The sequence below is a fragment of the Bufo bufo genome, chromosome 3 (assembly GCF_905171765.1).
Source record: "Bufo bufo chromosome 3, aBufBuf1.1, whole genome shotgun sequence".
NCBI classification, from domain to species: domain Eukaryota; kingdom Metazoa; phylum Chordata; class Amphibia; order Anura; family Bufonidae; genus Bufo; species Bufo bufo.
In genome coordinates, this window is record NC_053391.1 from 611646929 (window position 1) to 611669899 (window position 22971).

A 22971-nucleotide genomic window follows, 5' to 3' on the forward strand; every position below is an offset into this window, starting at 1 on the left:
AACAAAACAGTGATAAAAGAAGAATAGAAGAGATAGAATCAAATCTAGAAACTAAAATCGTGCAGAGTAATTGCCATTAACATAGATGATGGCAATTTCCCATAGATTTGTCTGGTCAAAATAATTATGCAATTTTCTCTTTTTTTATCTGAGCATTTTTCTAGCCACTTGCATCTGTTTTTTAAAGTATGGGCAATGGTATAATATTACATTTGATCACATTTGCCACTCCAGAGAAAGGCCTCATGCACACGACCGTTGTTTTATTCTGTGTATCAGTTGTTCCGTTTTTGTGATTTTCTGCGGACCCATTGACTTTCAATGGGTCCGTTGAAAACTCGTCTAATGCACCGCTTGTCATCCGCGTCCGTGATTCCAGTCCGTCCAAAAAATATAACCCGTCCTATTTTTTTCACGGAAAACGGTTCGCGGACCCATTCGAGTCAATGGGACAGTGAAAAAACGCAGAGGCACACAAGATTGTCGTCCGCATCCGTGTCAGTTTTTTTCCTATCATTTGCATGGCAAACTTGACTTAGATTTTTTTTTTTTACTTTCCTTCATGTCTGGTGATCCTCCAAAAATAAAGGAAGACACATGGAAACAAAAACGGAAACGGATCACGGAACAATGGAATCCCATTTTGCGGAACGGAACACAACGGTCGTGTGTATGAGGCCAAACTCAGTGTACTCCAGACAGTCAAAGTGCAAATAAAGACAATACCTAGACTAAAGATAAAAAAAAAGACTGCCTCTATAGAATTAACTGTCAGAACACTGATTTAGCATATTTTCTGTGAATTGTGAACAGAACCACATCACCATGCGGCTTGTGCAATATCCAGCAGGTACTTGGTATTAAATTAAAACTGCCATCATACATTTCTACACAGAAAAATTGAGGAAGCTATAAAAAGACCTAAAATGCAAGTTTTAGTCTGTTCCTTCATTTAAATAGTTAACATACTTCTGCTACGCATTTACTTTTGATATGGTCAATTTAATGCCCAATATAGGATTTAAAATAGGTATACAACTATGCCCCCATAGAGAAGCAGTGACGTCAGTTCTTGAATCCCCCACATTGTCCGGCCTTCACAATGAAGTCCTTAAGCAGCATGCCATCCATTTGCCAAAATGCCATAGTCTGCGTCACTCCCGTTAGGTGGTTCACACAAAATTTGAAGCAAAAATCTTCCAAATCCTGAAGGAGAAAAAGAAATAATTAAAATAAATGTTAAAATCAATTCACACTTCCTTGCTTTACATAAAATTTCTCCATAGCAAAAATCAAACATGGATAACATTAACTAACAGGAGACAGAATCTGGTACGCTCCGACTTACTTGCAACGATGAATGTGCTGCTTTACAACCAAAAGTAGTTAGGGTGCATTCACACGAACTGATGTATTTTGCGGTCTGCAAAAACGCAGATCCGCAAAAAATACAGATGTCATCCGTGTTGCATCCGTTTGTTTTGAGGACCCTTTGTACCAATGCCTATGTTTTAATGTGACTATTAAGAGACTAAAACAAATAATTACTGATTTTATGTAACGCAGGGCTTGTCTATGGTTAGCTGTATGTGATGCTCTGGGGTAGTGGGGGAAGTCATCTGCATTCTGATTGGCCCTGCTAGTTCATGTAAAGGAGAGCAAGGGGAAAAATTAACTGAAAAATAAAGCTTCATGAATAGCTTCCCTTCAGCATCACATATTTTAGGGATTTCATTCTTAGTAGTGAAATGGCAGTTACACTTTAAAGGAAACCTGTCATTACTTTCTAAGCCTATTTATCTACTCACTTTTCTATAAATACTTTTCAATACATTAATAGGCCTCATGCACACGACAGCACTCCGTGTGCTGTCCGCATCCGTTGCACCATTCCATGGCCCCGAAAAAAATAAAATAAATAGCATGTCCTATTCTTCTCAATCTTGCGGACAAGAATAGGCATTTCTACAATAGGCCGCCCGTTCTGTAAATTGCGGAAGGCACATGGGTGGCTTCCGTTTTTTGCAGAGCCGCAGTTTGCGGACTGCAAAAAACAGAACGGTCGTGTGCATGAGGCCATAATGATAATAAAATCTATTCTGAATGATCAGTTCAGAGAAAAACCTAAAATAAATGTTCCCGCCATATATGTAAATGCACCTTAGAGGAGTCCCGTCTCCTCCATGCTTCAGAGATGAGTCCAGCCATGCCCACAAACAAATAAGACCCAATCTCTGCGATTGCTCCTCTCCACCCCTTCTCTCCCAAGTCTCGCAGCTGCGCAGTATACATTATATGATCAGTGTGAGGAGGAGTGAGGTGACTGGTTCTGCACATGCGCAGGATTTAAGACGCAAGTTTGGGAGGAGGGTAGGATCTTTAGATTCTGTCACTCATGTAACGGGAGGTGGGGTTAGGAATGGGAAGTGATGAGGTAAGCATTTAATTTACCTAACTTGAAAAAAGCGAATCAGTGACCGGTTCCCTTTAAGAGGCAGAAGCCTTAAACCAGGGGTGGCCAACCTTACAGACACAGAGCCCCAAAAAAAAAAAAAAAAAAAATCGTATGACTACAAGGAGCCACAAGCTATACATTTACACACGAGTCACCGTATTTTTCACCCTACAAGATGCACCTAGGTTTTAACAAAAAAAATGAAAAAAAAAAAAATACTCATCTGATCTGAGGTCTGATAAAAATATTTGTTATTTTTCATTAGCAGAGAAAAAAAATGTATATTTTTCATCAGACCTCAGATCAGACTCCTAAATAAGAACCCCAATCCTCATCTGACCCCCCCCATGCTCGGATCAGACAAAACAGATCAGACCCCCCCCCCCCCCCATTTATGCTCAGATCAGACCCCCCCCCCCCCCATTTATGCTCAGATCAGACCCCCCCCCCCCCATTTATGCTCAGATCAGACCCCCCCCCCCATTTATGCTCAGATCAGACCCCCCCCCCCCATTTATGCTCAGATCAGACCCCCCCCCCATTTATGCTCAGATCAGACCCCCCCCCCCATTTATGCTCAGATCAGACCCCCCCCCCCATTTATGCTCAGATCAGACCCCCCCCCCCCATTTATGCTCAGATCAGACCCCCCCCCCCCTTTATGCTCAGAGCAGACCCCCCCCCCCCCATTTATGCTCAGATCAGACCCCCCCCCATATGCTCAGATCAGACCCCCCCATATGCTCAGATCAGACCCCCCCCCATATGCTCAGATCAGACCCCCCCCCCATATGCTCAGATCAGACCCCCCCCCCATATGCTCAGATAAGACCCCCCCCCCATATGCTCAGATAAGACCCCCCCCCCATATGCTCAGATCAGACCCCCCCCCCATATGCTCAGATAAGCCCCCCCCCCCATATGCTCAGATCAGACCCCCCCCCCCATATGCTCAGATCAGACCCCCCCCCATATGCTCAGATCAGACCCCCCCCCCCCCATATGCTCAGATCAGACCCCCCCCCCCCATATGCTCAGATCAGACCCCCCCCCCCATATGCTCAGATCAGACCCCCCCCCCCCCCATTGCTCAGATCAGGACCTCCCTTGCTCAGATCAGGACCTCCCTTGCTCAGATCAGGACCTCCCTTGCTCAGATCAGACCCCCATGCTCAGCTCTATAATTTAAAACAATCTCTTCCCTCTCCTGATCAGGCACTGGGCTCCTGCTACTCTGCAGGTCTGACTCGCTCTCCACTGTTACCCGATGAGCACAACATCAGGTCATAGTGCGTGTCTCCACGTACTACGTTCTCACACTGTGCATCAGGACGTAGTGGAGAGTGAGCTGGAACTGCAAAGTAGCAATGGTGCCCGATCAGGAAAAGAGATCTGAGCATGGGGTGGAGAGTGAGCCGGCCTGACTGCTTCCCGGCTCCACAGCTAGAGCCGCACTTGAAGCAAAGAGCCGCATGTGGCTCAAGAGCCACAGGTTGGCAACCCCTGCCATAGACTATCATAGAAATTGTCGTGCGACATCAATGCCGCGCGACACATGTTGCAGTGTAGTTGTGCCCTATGTGTCACGCGACATGTCAATGTGTAGCCCTGGCCTTCTAGTAAATGCAGCGGGCTGCATGAAGCCCTGCCCACTCCCACAAAACATGTGCCATAAGGTGCAACTTTTGTATGCCACAATACCAATTGGTGAAATGTCCCTCAATGTTCATACCTGATCTTCCACAACGGAACACATTATGGACAGAGCACCCACTACAGGAGCAGCTCTCTTCCCGTCAGTGTTGCAGAGAACTGCCAGCTAGTTTAACCTATTAACCCCTTCTATACCTGGTGATTTCCCATTTTTCACTCACTGCCTTCTTAGAGCCAGAACTTTTTTTTGCAGGAGAGGTACTTTCTAATGCCACCATTTACAATTTCATACCACATTGGTGGAAACTGGAAAAAAAATAAAAATTAAAAAAAAATTTGAGAGATTGGTCGAAAAACAAAAACCTATTCCAACAGTTTTAGGCTAGTTGCACACTAGTGGAGACGATCTGGCAGGGAACAGCCTACTCTATCTCTAGCGCACTTTGGCATTGCCAAGGGTTTGTAAGGCTCTGCCCGGTCCCACCAACTATAAGGGGGACCGGCAGAGATCCAGGCGCATTCTGGCAAGTATGCCGAGAATTGACTGGCAGAAAACTGGTGCACGCCGCAGCTAGTGTGCAACTAGCCTTATGGGTTGTTTCTATGGCATTCCCTATGCAGTAAAACTGACCCAATAACATTCTCTTGGTCAGTACAATTCCGGCGATGCCACATTTGTATACTTTGTTTTAATTATTAACCACTTCCTGGCCGCTTATTGACTAAAAAAGTCCTGGGCGGTCAGGTTCCTCTCTGATCGGACATTTCTGAACGTCCTTTCAGAGATGGCAGCTGCACGCCAATCGTGCAGCTGCCAAGCGGGGGGCCCGCTGTCAGTGACAGCAGGGCACCTCAGAGAGAAGGCAGGGACCGTTCTTGGGTGTCCCTGCCTTCTAGATCGCTGAGTATATAGCTGAGGAAGCAATCTGCCACTTCTTGTCCGGGGGAGTGCAGGAGCTGCCGGGTCTTCACATTTAAAAAAAATAAATAAATAAATAATAATTTCCCCCCCAAATCAGTTATTTAAAAGGGAGTCTCATTTAATCTGAGTGTTTTAGACCGCTCAGATCAGGTTATAGACTCTGGCACTAATTACAATGGTACCTTTCTTTTCTGTGTCCCTCGTCCAGATCATGAATTATTATTTTTTTTTTTAAAAGGTATGCAAAAGAGCTTCTGAAGGTGCCCAGGGGCGGAGTTACTGGGCGATGTGCCCAGATAAATGCACCGCTTTCAGCCCTCTGGCCCGCCCTTCTATCCTATAACCACCTCCGCCTCCAGCCGGCAAAAGTCACGAGTGGCATGGCACCAGAGGACAGCGGGCCGGCTGTCTTTAGTTGGCTGGCGCATGCGCAATATGAAAAGCTGTTCCTCTGCCCAAAATGGGCAGAGCAGTGCACAGGTGCAGGCCAGTTCCCGGCCTGACTTCTCTTGCCGCTTGTGACTTCCGCCGGCTGGAGGCAGAGGTGGAGGTAATAGGACAGAAGGGCGGGCCAGAGGGTTGAAAGGGGTGTGTTTTTCTGGGCACATCGCCCAGTAACGCTGCACCTGGGCACCTTCAGAAGCTCATTTGCATACGTTTGTCATTTGTCAGCAGTCAGGGAGAGGCTCAGGGATTGTTAGGTTACCATTCCCTCCTCCCTAGCTTTGGGGCCTAGTCTGTTTACCTGTTGCGGTTTACTTGGTAGTTCCTCTTAACCCCACCTGCTGTGACATCTGCCCTACAAAAACCATATGGCGCTCCTTGCCTTCTGTGCCCTGTCGTGTTTCTGCTAACTTCAGAATCAAGGTAATAAATATTGATGTTTGTTTTGTTGTTAACCCTTGATGTGTTCCAGGAAAAAATTTATTAAAATGGAAAATCTGCAAAAAGTGACATTTTGAAATTTCACCTCCATTTTGCTTAAATTCCTGTGGAATACCTGAAGGGTTAACATTACTAAAACCAGTTTTGAATAGCTTTAGGGGTGTCGTTTCTAAAATGGGGTCATTTATGGGTTGACTAAGTGACTTCAGAACTGAACTGGTCCTTAAAAAAATACTTTGGAAATTCTTAAAAAAAAATAAAAAAAATTGCTTTTTAAAATTCTAAGCCCAACATCATAAATTTAATTAAATTACCAAAATGATGCCAACATAAAGTAGACATATGGGGGAATGATAATGAATATTTTATGAGGCATCACTGTCTTAAAAGCAGAGATATTCAAATTTGGAAAACAGTGAATTTTTCAAGTTTTTGTTAACTCTTATTTTTAAATAAAAGGTAACATATTGACTCAAATTTACCATTAACATGAAGTACAATGTTTCATGAGAAAACAATCTCTGAATGACTTGGATAAGTAAAAGCCTTCCAAAGTTATTACCACATAAAAGGGACACATCAGATTTGCAAAATTAGGCCTGGTCAGGAAAAGGGTAAATGGCCTGGTCTGGAAGTGATAAAAAAAAAAAAAAAAAAAAAAAAAAGGAAAAAACCATCATATTCTGACTCCCATAACTTTTATGGATATGTCTACAGAGCTGTATGAGAGCTAATTTTTTGAGGGCAATCTGTATTTTTTTTTATTTAAGCCATTTTGGAGGTATGTATCGGTATTTATTCAATTTTTGGAGGGAGGTGAAGTTAAAAAAAAAAAAAAAAAAAAGTGGCAAACCGGCCATTTGGATTTTTTTTTCTGTTATGTGGTTCGCCATATGGGATAAACATTTTTATATTTTAACTGTATGCCTATGATGTTTATTTTTCTTAATTTATATTCTGGGGGGGGGGGGGGTTAACTTTTTTAATACTTTCTTTAAGGGCCTACATAATGTGATGGAAATATAAATCAAGCCATGCATAATGCATTCTTAGATTGCTACTTCTATATATCAATGAAAATAAATCCATTGACAAACAGAAGTTTCAGTATATTGCTATGTAGTGCTGCCTCCTACAGACCTACATTGGATTATACCTGTAAAAGTCATTGAGCCTCAGAAGTCTCCGGCCTTTCACAAACAAAATACTCACCTGACCACTGTGTGGGGGTGCCATTCCAGGCCCGAAATGCAGCACTTTTAGGTTTTGCGCTCTGAGATGCCGTGGTCATATTTGACTGACATCTGAGGGGTTAAATGTCTCAGATTCTCACTGATCACAGACATTTTCCCTGGGTGTGAATCAGGCTTAAGGCACTACTGATTAATATCAGACCGTTAGCTGCAGCTCTGGCTGCAAGCTGCAGAATATAACAGGGTACCAAAAGGGACCTCACAGATTCCCATTAAAGTTTACCTCCAATTATATGGAGAAACAATTGTAGTGCCGTGGCTAAATATCACGGAATTAGAACCAGATTTATCATCTGTCAGCATGATTAGTTCTATTAAACCAGACGTGCTGCCTGTAAGGCCCCTTGCAGACGAGAGAGTGTCTTGCTGCGGACTCGCAGTGAGGCACCCGGCCTGAACTCCCAGCACTGCCGGGGTCACATAGTATTATATTGATTTATGCTATGCAACCCTTAGAGGTCTGGAATGTATTAGATGACAGTGACAATGCTGTCAGTGTTATCCAATACATTCCAGAACTGTAAGGGTTACATAGCATTATATTGATTTATGATGCTATGTGACCCAGCAGTGCTGGGAGTTTAGGACAGGAGCTGCACTGCGAGTCCGCACAGACACTCGCTCATCTGCAAGGGGCCTAAAGGCATTCAGAGTAAATCAATGACCAAGGATGCATTCACACGAATGCACAGTGTTTTGCGGTCTGAAAATTGCAGATCCACAAAACACAGATGCCGCCCGTGTGCATTCTGCAATTTGCCCATTATAGAAATGCCTATTTTTGCGAACGGAACAATGGATGCTGACAGTACATTGTGTGCCGACAGTACATCTTTTGCAGCCCCATTGAAATGCATGGGTTCGCACTCATTCCACAAAATTGCGGACCAGATGCGGACCCATTCATACAGTCGTGTGAATGAGCCCTTAGTAGTAGAAATTAGTGGCCCTGTTGTAGAAATATCCACTTTAATTATTCATGCTAGTTAGATGTTCAGAGCACTGAGGGACAGGCCTAACCCGTCAGGAATACTTCCTTCTTAGGCCTCATGCACACGGCCGTTGTTTGGGTCCGCATCCGAGCCGCAGTTTTGGCGGCTCAGATGCGGACCCATTCACTTCAAACCGTTGCTCCGTTACGGGGCCCCGCTAAAAAAATATAACATGTCCTATTCTTGTCCGTGCTTTGCGGACAAGAATAGGCATTTATATTGACGGCCGCCCGCAAAAAAAAGCAATGGCCGTGTGCATGAGGCCTTAACCAGACATCCTCACTGTCCGTCTGACCCCATAATCCCGAACAAGCAACGGTGAAAGCTGAATTGGCGGAACTCATCATCATAATACATGACAATCTTCCCAGCAAAGCTAGAATCAGCCCTGCCCCTCACATGGATCCAGAGATCTCCTAGAGTTATTCCAACTTGGCATCTCAAGGAACACATTCTTTCTGATGAAACTCTACCCATCAGACACTTCCCCTAGCAAGTTCAATTTTAATTTACTATTCTTTGTGGGGACAGATGGGTTTGGGTTCTAAGAATGTGGGTGGTTTAGAGGCCCCAAACCAGATGACCTGTTCAAGTTTAAGGCCTTATCCACAGACTGAATAGTAGTAGTCCTTAGACATTCCCTCTGCCTACAACCAAATGCTTGTTTCAGTAAAAGAAAAGCCGATTGAAAGACTCACCTTTGCCTCATACCGGACTGCGGCAGAGTGTAATAGGAAGGCGTTTTCCACAGTTATCCCTCTCTTGATGATATGCTGGCACAGTGTCTTTAGTCTGTTTTCACAGTAGGATGTTGCAAGATCTAGAAGTCCTGGATATAAAAAGCAGAACATTAACGTTATATAGCACTAAAATCCACACATCATCCCAAAGCATGTAACAAATCGCCTGCTCGTCAGGAGACCTGATTGAGACCTCCGCTATTACATCCAGTGATCTCCTCCATAGTATGGGGAGGAGTGATCAGTAATGCCATTGCTCATCCCCTTACAGAATCATTTACGGGCAGCAGAGCTTGTTCAGATGGCACAATCTGCTGTTGGCAAAAAATATTTTTTAGCATGCATAAAAATTGCGATTGCCCGTCAAATGAGCAATTGTTCAGTAGTCAGTGGCACTTTTAGGGCTGTATGACAAAGGCAAATCATCGCTAACGAGCATTCGTAGTAATGCTCGGGAGCGATGATCTGCAGGTGTAATACAGCCCTTAATCCTCCATTTCGGCTAATAAAGTCAGTTCCCGATAGACCAACTGTAATGCCTAGGGCACCTCTGATGACGCCAAGAGTCATGTCGGAGGTCTACTCCACAAAATAGTGCATATACAATACCTATAGCATCTTCTGGCGGCAGGTCCACAGTATCCGTATACAAGTACTGTAAGAAGGCATAGTATACTGGATATGAAAACTGGTTAATTTCTATGACTTCCTTGGAATTTTCATCCCAGTGAGACTGGAACATTGTGCGGAAGTGTTCACACCTGTAAAAAGAAAAAAAGTGCCGTCATATCCACACACCTTTCATAGTACATCCAGAAGGCCTTTCTGAGCTCTGCATTGAGTGGTTTTAACAAGGGATTCAATCACAATCATGAATCCATTGAACTAAGTAACATCTACTGACAATTAAGATGTAGCTAAAATACACAGTGTGTATTACACAGCAGTGAAACTGAAGACATTGATTACAATCTGCAATGAGCAGGACACTGGGTCATTGGGGCTGCTATGCAGTGGGTCAGATTTAGATGCAACTAAGTTTGTGACGCCAGTTGCAGCTTGCGCAGGTACTGTAAAAGGGCCCTTTAAGATGGTATGAGCTCATGTACTAGGTTAGGAATGCCAGAGGGGGATATTGTCTCTGTATTGTGTCAACGGTGTCTCCTACCTTAGTACGGCTGGACTCCTGTATCCTGGCTCACATGCAACAAATTGAGTGTTGTAAATAGGAGTAATGGAGGAATGAAGGAATTCCACTCAGAGAATAGGGTCCAACTTGTCTTTACTTGGTTATCTTATGCAGCTCTAGATCCATACAATGTTACAGCAATAGTCTAGGCTCCCAGCAGGTGTTGGCAATATGGCAATATGTGGCATATATATATATATATATATATATATAAAGAATTCCACAGCACATCCAGGTAGTAAAGTAGTAGAAAAAAGGCTTTATTCACCAGACATGTGACGTTTCAATCCTCTCAATGGGATTGAAACGTCACATGTCTGGTGAATAAAGCCTTTTTTCTACTACTTTACTACCTGGATGTGCTGCGGAATTCTTTATTTTTATATTTTGGAGGTGGATCGCCTCAGCCGCTGGCACTCCGACTGTACCCCACAGACAGTGGTGCTGCCCACACTCATATATATATATATATATATATATATATATATATATATATATATATATATATATATATATATATATATATATATATATATATTCTGCATCTAGTACATAAGCCTATAGATCTGGCAGGTATCTCTGTCTTCTTCTCTTTCTTGGGTTCTGCTTTGTTTGGGCCTGACTGGCTATGGAGGTACTTATCTTCTCCTTGTATTTGGAATCTGTACTTACAGGACTGCTCGCAGGGAATGGTGGTGGCGTCCTGGAGATCTGATAGTTCTGAAGCTTGCTGCTTTCTTTGTCTTTCAGCTGAGGTAAGGAACTCTGGCTGGGAAGGTTGCTTTGGGCCTAAAGGAGGCCTAAATCCTTGGTTGGGATCCCTGTTTCTGGGAGCTCCTATTCACACAGCCTACCCCAACAGGGGGTGGCTGGTACACTGCCTAGAACTTTCTATCCTCCCTCTGAAGTAGGATGTGGGAACATTCCACTCCTCCTCAGATGGGGGAAGCTAGCCTGGAATGGTCTATTCCAGTCAAGGTATACTAAACTGTCCTACAGACTATCTGCATATTGCTGCCACCTGCTGGTGTACATGGATATTACAGCATAATATATTCAATACAGATAAATACAATGTCAGAATACACAAGATATTAACACATTCCCATCTTAACATCATGAAGCTGGGTGACAGTTTTAGTGACATACTCTGGGATGTTACATATCCAGCAGGAGAAGCCTAGAGTACAGTTTGTAAGCTTTTTACATGAAAATGCTGAATCCCTGAGCTGAGCGTCTCCTTAGAGAGAATTGTAATAAGTAGTGAGTGCCAGAGGACATACAGAAAGCATTTGGTGTGGTGCATTTTCACCAAAAATTGAAGGCTATTTACACCATTGGGGGACAAATTTTATTATTGCATTATACTTATTTTGAGCTAAAAATCTTTTTTTTCAATTGGTCTTTATTAACATATGGAATCCTTTTTTGTGTACAGAGCGGAGATGCTCGACTAGCTGCCTGTGGATTTTTTCATCTTTTCAGTCATCTGAGGAACAGACAGACTCCTTATCTCTGCTCTGACACTATAAACACTCATTAAAGCTCAATCCTTACCTTACTGATAAGAATGTGGCTTCAATAAGTGTTTATGGCCTCTTAGTAGTTTAGAGATAAGGGTAATTAGATGACTGGCACAAAGTGAAGGTGAAAGTACCAGTCACATACTTAGAAAAACAGTTAACCCTTTGTGACTGAACAGCTCAATATTTTTAATAAAGGCCAATTAAAACTATTTTAATCCTAAATAAGTTAAATGCGATAAAAAAAATAATTTGGACTCCAAAAGGTGTACATAGCATTTAAAGCTTTAAAAAGGGTTGTCTCACTTTATCATAAATTGTATTCATCATGTAGAAAAAGTTAATACAAGCCACTTACTAATGTATTGTGATTGTCCATATTGCTTTCTTTGCTGGCTTGATTCATATTTCCATCACATTATACACTGCTGGTTTCCAGAGGTTATAACCACTGCTGCAGCACAGATACGCAGGGGCCCGAGATGGGAGCTGCTGCGCAAGCGTGCCTATGTGCTCCCCCAGGGTCCCAGCCCCCTGAGGGGGTCAGTGCTTTTACCTATAGCGTGTAAGCACAACCACCGCTGCTGGATTGCAGGGTGGTCGTAACCCCTGGAAACGAGCAGTGTATAATGTGATGGCAAGATGAATCCAGGCAGCAAAGGAAGCAATATAAACAAACAATCACAATACATTAGTAATTGCCTTCTATTAACTTTGTATACATGATAAATGCCATCTGCTCAATGAGCCAACCCCTTTAACATTACTGTATGCAAGGTTATAGCAACTTAAGCAATACTGAGCAGACACTTCTAGTTATTGAGATGTACTAGAGACAAGTTCAGTATTAAAATCTGCGACCTTTGGAGGACATGATTGTATGCTGAGCACAGAACTTCCCATAGCAGTCCAGTTTTTCAAGAATGAGCAAGCCTACATTCACATAACAGTAAGCAGTCCGTGCCAATATTGCGAACTGTAAACGGAGGGTACGCAATATACTGGCACCAGCTCATTGACTTGAATTTAAATTAAAATCTGGAAAGTGTGGCGTCGATTTGTATTCAATCCCCGAGTCAGTACTTTGTAGGACCACCTTTCGCTACAGTTACAGCTGCAAGTCTTTTGGGATATGTCTCAACCAGCTTTGCACATGTAGAGGCTGACATTTTTGACCATTCTTCTTTGCAAAATATCTCAAGCTTAGGCTACTTTCACATAAACTGATCTGGTGCATTTATTACATCCAGATGGCTCCATTTCAGCTGGATCAGGTTGTATTAAGTCAAAACGCAACCAGCCGGATCCGGTATGAAAATCAATACAAGTCAATGCGTGCCGGACCAGTTTCTTTTCCTCGGTAACGAAGAAAAAAATAAAAAATTGATTTTTATGCAGTTTGAGGTTTTGCAAACCAGACAAATGCTGCTTGCAGCAGTTTTGTTTCGGGCCCAAAAAGCTACTGAAATGAACCGATTCATACTGATCAGTTTTGTCCCCATTGACAATGAATGGGGACAAAACTGATCCTCTGCCGGATCTCAAAACCTGAATTAAAAACAGATATGAAAGTAGCCTTAGTCAGATTCTATGGAGAGCGTCTAAAAAGCAATTTTCAAGTCTTGCCACAGATTCTCAAATGATATTTAGGTCTTGACTGTGACTGGGCCATTCTAACACATGAATATGCTTTGATGTAAACCATTCCATTGTAGCTCTGGCTGTATGTTTAGGGTCATTGACCTGCTGGAAGGTGAACCTTCGATCCACTTAAGGCTTTTGCAACCTCTAACGGTTTTCCTCCAGGATTTCCCTGTACATGGGTCCATCCATCTCCCCATCAACTCTGACCAGTTTCCCTGCCCCTGCTGAAGAAAATCATCCCCACAGCATGATGCTGCCACCACCATGTTTCATGGTAGGGATGGTGTGTTCAGGGTGATGTGTAGTGTTTGTTTTCAGTCACATAGAGTTTTACAATTAGGCCAAAAAGTTCTACTTTGGTGTCATCTGACCAGAGCAACGTCTTCCACATGATTGCTGTGTCCCCTACATTGCTTGTGGCAAACTGCACTTATGGCTTGCTTTCAAATATGGCTTTCTTTTTGCCACTCTTCCATAAAGGCCAGATTTCTGGAGTACACAACTAATCGTTGTCCTGTGGACAGATTCTCTCACCTGAGCTGTAGATTCCTGCAGCTCTTCCAGATACAGAGTGACCATGGGCCTCTTGGCTGCTTCTCTAATTAGTGATCCACATGCCTGGACTGTCAGTTTAGGTGGACGGCCATGTCTTGGTAGGTTTGCAGTTGCGCCATACTCCTATTTTCAGATGATGGATTGAACAGTGCTCAGTGAGATGTTCAGAGCTTGGGATATTTTTTTTTTCATAACATAACCCTGTTTGACACTCCACAACTTTATTATCCCTGACCTGTCTGGTGTGTTCCTTGGTTCTCATGATGCTGTATGATCACTAATGTTCACTAACAAACCTTGAGGCCTTCACAGAACAGCTGTAGTTCTACTAAGAAATTACACACAGGTGGACTATTAATTGGGTGACTTCTGAAGGCAATTGGTCACACTGGATTTTATTTAGGGGTATGAGAGTACAGAGGGCTGAATACAAATGCACGCCACACTTTTCAGATTTTTATTACATTTTTTTAAAACCGGGTAGCATTTTCTTTTCACTTCACACATACTTGCTACTTTGTGTTGGTCTATCACTAAATCCCAATAAAATACATTTAACTTTGTGGGTGCAATGTGAAAAAAAATGGAAAAGTTCAAGAGGTATGAATACTTTTTCAACGAACTGTTTATTAGATCTAATAAAGTTACCTGATTTTCAAGACTGCCTTGTGGACGTGAATATCTTTTCCTTCCACACGGAATTTCAAGTCTGCCGTTTCTTCACCATCAAACTCTCTCCTCAGTGACTCAGCAACTGTTAGAAAGTCTTCAGGTTCTAGAGTCAACAAGAAGCAGAAGACTGGTGACACCAGACACCTACTCCATCCTCCCGTGATCACAGAAGATGCAATGATTCTAGTGTTTAAATGAAGGCCATGGCACATCAGCCAGTTGGTGGAACAAAACTGAACCTCCCCATAACTGTCAAATATCAGTAAGACTGTAAGCTCTTACACAGATCTTGTCAAATTATCTAGATGACCGTTTATGGGGAAAAATCAGCAGCCATGACTTACCTACAGAAAGCAAGCGCCACATGACTGGTGGGTTCGAAAAACAAGCAAACACATCATCTGTACAAGTAAAGTTTGTGAGGTGAGGGGCAAGAATAATCTGGCCCCGACATGGGCCCCACATAAAAACTTGTCCGCTTTGTGACTTGGCAGCAGAGGTATGGGATGAGTGGCAGGCTGCAATTTCCACTATCCTGTAAAAACAATATATAGAGGTCAGTGCTGGTTGGTTATATTAAGCACTAAAACCAATACAAGGTGAATAAAGTGGAGGAGACATTTGAAGACTGCAGGCCACTGAGGAGGGAGCTCCAAAATGCATCTGGTGCCTTGTAGAGCATTGTATCCTACAGCCTGCATACGGCCATCTGGATAGATGTGCCTATTCATCAACATAACATCGGCCTCAAAAGGAACATTTGACTTGTAGATCTGTGTCCATTTTGTTGTCCGAGTGACCTGCTAGCTAAGTGGAAGGGTCAGAAACATTACTGGGCAGCTTCATCAGGATCACACACATATATATATATATATATATATATATATATATATATATATATATATATATATACATACACACACACACACACACACACACAGACACACACACATATACACACACACACACACGCGCAGGGGGGGGGGGGCAGGGGGGGGGGGGGGAAGTACGACTACAGTGCTCCAAACAAAAAATCAAATGTAGTCGCCAAATTTTTGTTGTAACATAAGGGTCAGAAACAGGGTTTTCTTTAGGCTCTTGGCTATTTAGTTTTTCCTTTCATAAACCTCCACATTGAGCTCCCAGCAGCAGATAGAAGCCTGCGGGGCTCGCTGGCACTTCTGGTGACATCACCTGGGCACATGGTCTTTACTCAGCAGAGGCTCCGTTCCCGCCATGCTGTCCCTGGCACTTCATGAGCAGTCGGCAGTGGCGCGTGCTCCCCTGTTCCATGAATGGCAGTTAAATCGTGCCTATTCATACGCATTAGACATTTTTTAGGGAGAAATACTGTCTGTACAGGCGTCCATGACGCTTGTACAGTGGTTATTGCGACTAGGGCTTCGGATGAAACATCCAAAGTCAATTCGCATAAAACTTTGTTCCCTAATTGCGACCTCTCCCGCTTACCATGTCTGTGGTGCTGCTGTTCTGATGAGACTCCACTCCAGGTAACAGCCATATTTTAATGAGGAGCGCCGTTGGACCTCTCCTGCACATCAGCCGTACTGTGCATACAAAAAGGATGGACTAAGTGCAAAAAAAAAGTGTAAAGTGGTTGTCCCAAATGGCCATTTATTACATAACCACAGGTTAGATAAGCCTGGGGGCTACATGGTGACACTGGCCCCTTGCAGATGAGCTTTACTCCCGCAGTGAGTCCGCAACACAGCACCCGGTCTGACCAGAATAACATAGCATTATATTGATTTATGATGCTATGTAATCCTTACAGTTCTGGAATGTATTGGATAACACGGACATAATGCTGTGTGATTCCCGTCAGTGCTGGGAGGTCAGGCCGGGTGCTGTGTTGCGGACTCGCTGCGGTAGTAAAGCTAGTCTGCAAGGGGCCAAAGTCACCATGTAGCCCCCAGGCTTATCTAACCCGTGGTTATGTAATAAATGGCCATTTGGGACAACCACTTTACACACCTTTTTTTGCACTTGGCCCAGGCCGGGAGCTACGTTGCGGACTCTGCGGGAGGAACGCTAGTCTGCAAGGGGCTTTTGGCTGTGACAAACATCACATGGCCAGAGATCACAGTGTAGCAATGCAGCATTGCAACTAGTGAGGGGTCATTTTGGGACCTGCACATCGTCATGACAGCCCCAATAATTCTCACAACTGTAGGGTTGCAATGCGACCCCATTCACTGTCACGATTTGAAACCCTGCACTACATTACGATGATTGGTCGTGCTGGCAACAGTGCATTCCTTTCTTTCTATTTAGCACACAAAGTGCACCAGGCCCTGTGACCGTAAACCAGCTATGGAATCTGTTTCATCTGCTAGTGTGAGGAGACAAAGCCCAGCGTTACTCTGCATTCTGTGTGTGGCTGAGCGCACTGCAGCGGTCCACCATCATTGCCCTCTCTTCTCCACCACTTACATGGGGGGCACAAGAACCCTCAGCACATGGCGCAGTGCACGCAGAACGCTCACCTCCGTGCGTCGCATGACTGAAAAAACTAGTCTACTTTAGCTGCCCCTTGTCTATGGAGCAGTCGGCAGTGAGCTGCCCCTTGTCTATGGAGCAGTCAGCAGTGAGCTGCCCCTTGTCTATGGAGCAGTCGGCAGAGAGCGCACTCCCCGTCTTCATAACTGAAAAGCAAGCTGCTGTGTTCAGCGCAGGAGAAGGGGGTGTGAGAGGAGCAGCCAATGGCACGGCACCACGCTGATACTGACCAATCAGCAGCCTCCTCACTAATAACAGAGCTTGTACTGTACGGAGCTCTGTTATTAGATTGCTGTGTGTCTTTCTTCTTAAAGCGGCAGAGCAGTGGAGGGTCTAGGCGCAAATGGCGACAAGACTACAAAGTCTTGTCGCCATTTTCAATTCCAAGTCGCATTAGCGACCATTTTGGTCACCATCTGGAGCCTTGCGCTACCCTGCAATCCACCAGCGGTGGCCGTAAACTGTAGGAAAAGAGACAGCCTATGCATGCTCCCGCAGTGCCAGCCAACAAAGAGTCCAGCCTTTTTTCCTATAGTGTGCAAGCACAGCCACCACTGCTGGATTACAGGGTGGTCGTAACCCCTGGATAAGAGCAGTGTATAATGTGATGGAAAAATTAATCCAGCCAGCAAATGACGCAATATGGATAATACATCAACTTTGTATACAAATGCCATTTGCTGAAGTAAGACAACCCCTTCAAAGGGGTTATCAGATCTCTGAAATGATGTAGATTTGTTTATGTAGCCATACGTGTCAAGTAGTTTTTTTTACCAGGTGGTTTAAATAGAGTAATTATTATATTTGTTGATACACATTTGGTATTTCCGCAGAGGTATTTTTTTTTAAACCAACTGGCAGGCAATCTATAAAGGCCCCTGGTCTTACAAACAAAATGTCAGGATGGCTACTGATTCTGGCATGTAAGGGCTTATGCACATGACCGTAATCGCCCCAAAAACCATGATCCATGTGTCAGCAGCATCTCCTGGGCCGACTGCGGCTGCCCTCACCCATATACAATCATATGAGTGTATTATACTAATTTATGATACAGTAACTTTGTATCTTATCACAGGGCTATGGTAGTGTACTCACACCACTGTACAGCCAGTTGTGGGAAGGGGTTAAAATTTGAAGACTAACTTCAAATATGGATTATTAGCAAAACAGGTTTCTCGTTTCAGCAGAGTGAAAATCTAAACCTGGTGAGATGCCCCTCTCCTCTGGTAGGGACTCCGTATACAATCTGACAAGGCCCCCTGAACAGTGTCTAAATGGTGAAATGCAGCTTCATGCCCAGATCTGGTCAGGAGTCACTTTTCGTTAAACTGCTGCTCCACAGAACATCACACTGGTGTGGCTGTGACTGAGTTAATGGTCTGGGAAATAAAAGTGTCGGCTATGATTTTCTTATGCAGCAAGGACAGTGAAATGCACCCCATGTACTATACCTTTCACTTGTCTCCACTCTGACTGGAGAAAGCTGGTTACTTTTGTTGCCAATACCCAGTTGGCCATTGGTGTTGGCTCCCCAGGAGTAGAGATAACCTTGATCAGTCAGCCCCATGGTATGACTGTAGCCACATGCAATCTGCAGACAATATGAAAACATTTATTAAAAGGGGTTCTCTGGGAATTAAGAAAATTAAAATACTTAATTACTTTATTATAAATACCTTTCATTATTTATAAAAGGCTCGTTTTGTCTGGGGAGCAATCATGGGAAACAAAATGGCCGCTCTCCCATTAGTTCACACAAAACCTGTCCTAGTCACACAGGAGGACAAGTTACTTTACAACACTAAGGTAAAGAGCTGCCTCATCCTCCTCTCTACTTATCAGGGATTTTGATCCTGAATACAGATAAGAACTTTAGCTGAATCTCTGGGGAATTTAGTTCATGAGGAGACATGAAGTACAGAGAGGACGGACAGGACAGACTGTGGTAATGGAGACTGCACACAAGTCCAGCTGCTCATTAGCCACAACCCCACCTCCTCTCATGTCTCCCCATCATCTGCATTCCCAGAGATTCACCTGTATTCAGGATCATGATTCATGACAAGCAGAGCAGAGAGGAGGATGAGGAGGAGGCAGCTCTTTACCTCAATGTTGTGATTAGGACAGGTTGTGTGTGTACTGATAGGTCAGCGGCCATTTTATTTCTTCTAATGATTGCTCCTTAGACAAAACAAGGCATTCTAAGTAATGAAAGGTATTTGTGAATATATCATAAAATATTTAAGCATTTTCATTTTTTTTTATTCCTGTAGAACCCCTTTAAAGCTAGAATGGCCCTTGTAGATCTGAAATGGGAAAAAGAGGGGCAGAAAATGGGTCCTGGAAAACCCAGCATTTCGCATCGCAATAAATGTGCTATGGTACCCTTTACATGTTTGGATACATTTGGAACAGGCAGAAAGATAAAAGTTCTCAGGAAGCCTGTAGATTGAGGGGACATCACTTTTACCATTACAATAAACCTATTCTGGGGCATGCCATTTTCACCACACTTCCTTGCGTTTTGGTGAAGTTATATTATAGTAAACTGCTGTAATCACTACAATAGCGCATCAATTCTGGCACACGTGAATTCAGCCTTACCCGCCTATACATGTTGTGGCCAAGCCATGGTGGTAACCGCATGTGGATGACCTCTTAATTGCCTTTGTTTCAAGCTAAATGCATAGATTAATTTACTTTGTTAATGCAGCACGATTGCAATGTGTACGGGCACCCTTAGGCCACCTGCACAAGTCAACTGCACCTAAGATCCACAAAAATTTCCGTGTGGATTTATGTGCGTTTATGCTGCAAATCCACACCAAAATCCACAATGTCTAATTGCTGATTTTGGTGCAGTTTAGCCACAAATCTCAACCTTCCATTGAAATCTGCCGCTAAAACCACAAAAATAATTGACCCCCACGATCAGATACTGATGACCTAGCCTCTGGTTAGGTAAACCCTTTTAATGTAGCTATTCTTGTAATAAATGTAACTCCGTTTTGCTGTGTGAGACTTGCTTCTCCCCCCCCCCCCCCCCCTTTGCTGGAAGAAAACGTAGGTATGTTACAAAAAAAATGCTTTTTTTGCCTTACCCAAAACATGTGGCAGCACCTTTAATCTTTCATAATGACCTAAAAGCATTGCTTAATATGCATTCATCTCACCTGAACTATACACACTTGCTGAACAAATACTACTTTACAGGGAATGAGTTGGTTTCCAGTCCCTCCAACTCCAAGTTGACCAGTACCATTATATCCCCAGCCATAAACCTGGAGAGGGAGGAAAAAAAGAAAAAACTTCCTTTAATGCATTCAGTGATAAAGTCCTTGAACAGATGCCCCCCTTCCGAGACTTAAAAGGGTTGTCAGGTTACAGAGCTCAACCCGGACATACCTCCATTTTCACCCAGGCAGCCCTCCTGACTTGAGCATCGGAGCAGTTCATGCTCAGATGCTCTCCTTTGCCCTGCACTAAATTGCGCAGGGCAAAGGCATTTTTTGAGAACCGCTGACGTACCGGGGCTCTCCATGGGGCTGCCAGGAAGCCCGGTGATGTCACCGGCACTGATGGGCGGTATTTAGCGCTGCCCTAGCCAGTAAAATGGCTAGGGCAGCGCTAAAGCCCGTCCATCAGAGCCGGTGACGTCACCGAACACACTGCCGGGCGGAAGTTTCTGCCCGGCAGTGTGTTATGATAAACAAAAGAGCCCTTGCCCTGCGCAGGGCAAGGGAGCGCATCGGAGCATGAGATGCTACAATGCTAGCCTCAGGGGGGCTGCCTGGGTGAAAATAAGGGAATGTCCGGGTTCAGCTCTGAACTCGCACAACCCCTTTAATATGGTTCATGTACACAGTCATATCATGCTTTGTAGGCATGGAGTGTCACATGTCTAGTGTCGCTGTACACAGGAAGAAAGGTGTCAATCAGCAGGAGGACCTGCTTCATGGTGCCTTTCTATAAGAATGGAGCCCTGAAACAGACTGATCGCTCCAAGCCTGATTAGACTAGCATGGCATCCATTGATTATATTAGGCTTTTGTAAAGAGGACCACCTGCATAACATAAGCACACCTAAAGCCTGTACTACAGTAATGCTAGTTAGCGATCTGACGGTGTAATACTGCCACGATTACCCAATGAATGAGCAAACGCTCGTTCAGGCAATCATGGTCTGTCAGCATGCTGAAAGATCACGATTTGCCGGCGGTAGATCGTGCAGTCTAATCACGATCTGCTGCCGGCAAGTAATAAGACAGCATGGGGATGAGCGGTGGCATAATGATCGCTGCATGTAATAGCAGCAGTCTCCTCCGGTAGCGAGCAGGAGATTGCTGGGAAGCAACGCTTCCCTCCTGACAATCGCATGCAGAATCAGGCTGTGTAATACAGCCTCAAGTATGGGAGGATCAGGAGAGAGCTGTGCGCTAGCGCTTGTGTACGGGCCAGCTTTAGTTTAGAGCACTGGGTATTAACAATACTTTTTAAAACTCCAATAAGTAGTTTTCACTATGAGTTCAAGGAATTACTGAAGACAGCCATACAGATAAGGCTACTTTCACATCTGTGCTTTCCCTTTCCGCTATTGAGATCCACAGGATCTCAATAATGGGGGGAAAACACTTCCGTTTTGTCCCAATTCATTGTCAATGGGGACAAAACTGAACTGAATGAAACAGAGTCACTAGAATGCATTCAGTTCCATTTGGTTGTGTCCCCATCGCTGACCTGGTAACGCTGCAAGCAGCGTTTTTCTGTCCGCGATGTGGTGCAGAGCAAGGTGGATCAGTCATGACTCACAATGTAAGTCAATAGGGACGGATCCGTTTTCTCGGACACAATAGAAAATGGATCCGTCCCCCCATTGACTTTCAATGGTGTTCATCACGGATCCATTTTGGCCATTTTAAAAATACAACCGGATCCGTTCATATTGGATGCAGACGGTTGTATTATGATGGAAGCGTTTTTGCTGATCCATGATGGATTCAGCAAAAACACTGGTGTAAAAGTAGCCTGACTCCGAAAATTGTAAGTTTCTGCGATATTTAATGACTGTTACACACAATGGGGGACATCGATGACTTTACTCCACAACAGTGGCGTAAAAAAAAAAAAGAAGTCACAAATGAAGGCGCACAGCATCTGTGCACCATAATTTGCGACTTTAAAAAAAAAAAAAAAAAAAAAGGTTCTGAGAAAAGGCGTGTGGCTTAACTTTGCACTACCAGCCGCATTTACTACAACTTTCGCCAGAAAGTTATAGCTGAAGTAGACTTCAGTTTCTGGCGCACAGCAGGGCAGAGGTGTGCCTGATTAACAGGCTTCTGTCTCTTAGCAAATCAGGCACATCTCACGCCAGTGCAGGGAGATCAAGAATGACGGATCCATCGGCCAGCCTTGATATACCGTATTTTTCGCCCTATAAGACGCACCTAGGTTTTTGAGGATGAAAATAAGAAAAAAATATTTAACCAAAAGGTGTGCTTTTGGTGGGTTTTGAATTAATGGTGGTCTGTGCATGACACTATTATGGGGGATCTGTGGATGACGTACTGTCATGTGGGGGATCTGTGGATGGCACTGTTATGGGGGATCTGTGGATGGCACTGTTATGGGGGATCTGTGGATGGTACTGCTATGGGGTGGGAGATCTGTGGATGGCATTGTTATGGGGAGGGGGATCTGTGGATGGCATTGTTATGGGGAGGGGGATCTGTGGATGGCATTGTTATGGGGAGGGGGATCTGTGGATGGCATTGTTATGGGGTGGGGGGGATCTGTGGATGGCATTGTTATGGAGTGGGGGATCTGTGGATGGCATTGAATGGGGTGGGGGATCTGTGGATGGCATTGTTATGGGGAGGGGGATCTGTGGATGGCATTGTTATGGGGTGGGGGGGATCTGTGGATGGCATTGTTATGGAGTGGGGGATCTGTGGATGGCATTGAATGG

At 44.1% G+C, this 22971-nt stretch overlaps 1 protein-coding gene across 1 annotated transcript in view; it reads right to left on the minus strand.

Moving 5' to 3' along the window:
* Positions 1-781: 781 nt before the first annotated feature.
* The window catches only part of RCBTB1 (RCC1 and BTB domain containing protein 1), a 49234-nt gene continuing 27044 nt past the window's right edge, over positions 782-22971 (minus strand). The window contains exons 6-12 of the mRNA XM_040426025.1: positions 20180-20287; positions 18458-18597; positions 14828-15018; positions 14460-14586; positions 9510-9661; positions 8859-8989; positions 782-1206 (exon numbers count right to left, since the gene is read on the minus strand). Coding sequence (XP_040281959.1) covers positions 1066-1206; positions 8859-8989; positions 9510-9661; positions 14460-14586; positions 14828-15018; positions 18458-18597; positions 20180-20287 — 990 coding nt within the window. The 3' untranslated portion in view covers positions 782-1065. The remainder of the gene's footprint in view (positions 1207-8858; positions 8990-9509; positions 9662-14459; positions 14587-14827; positions 15019-18457; positions 18598-20179; positions 20288-22971) is intronic.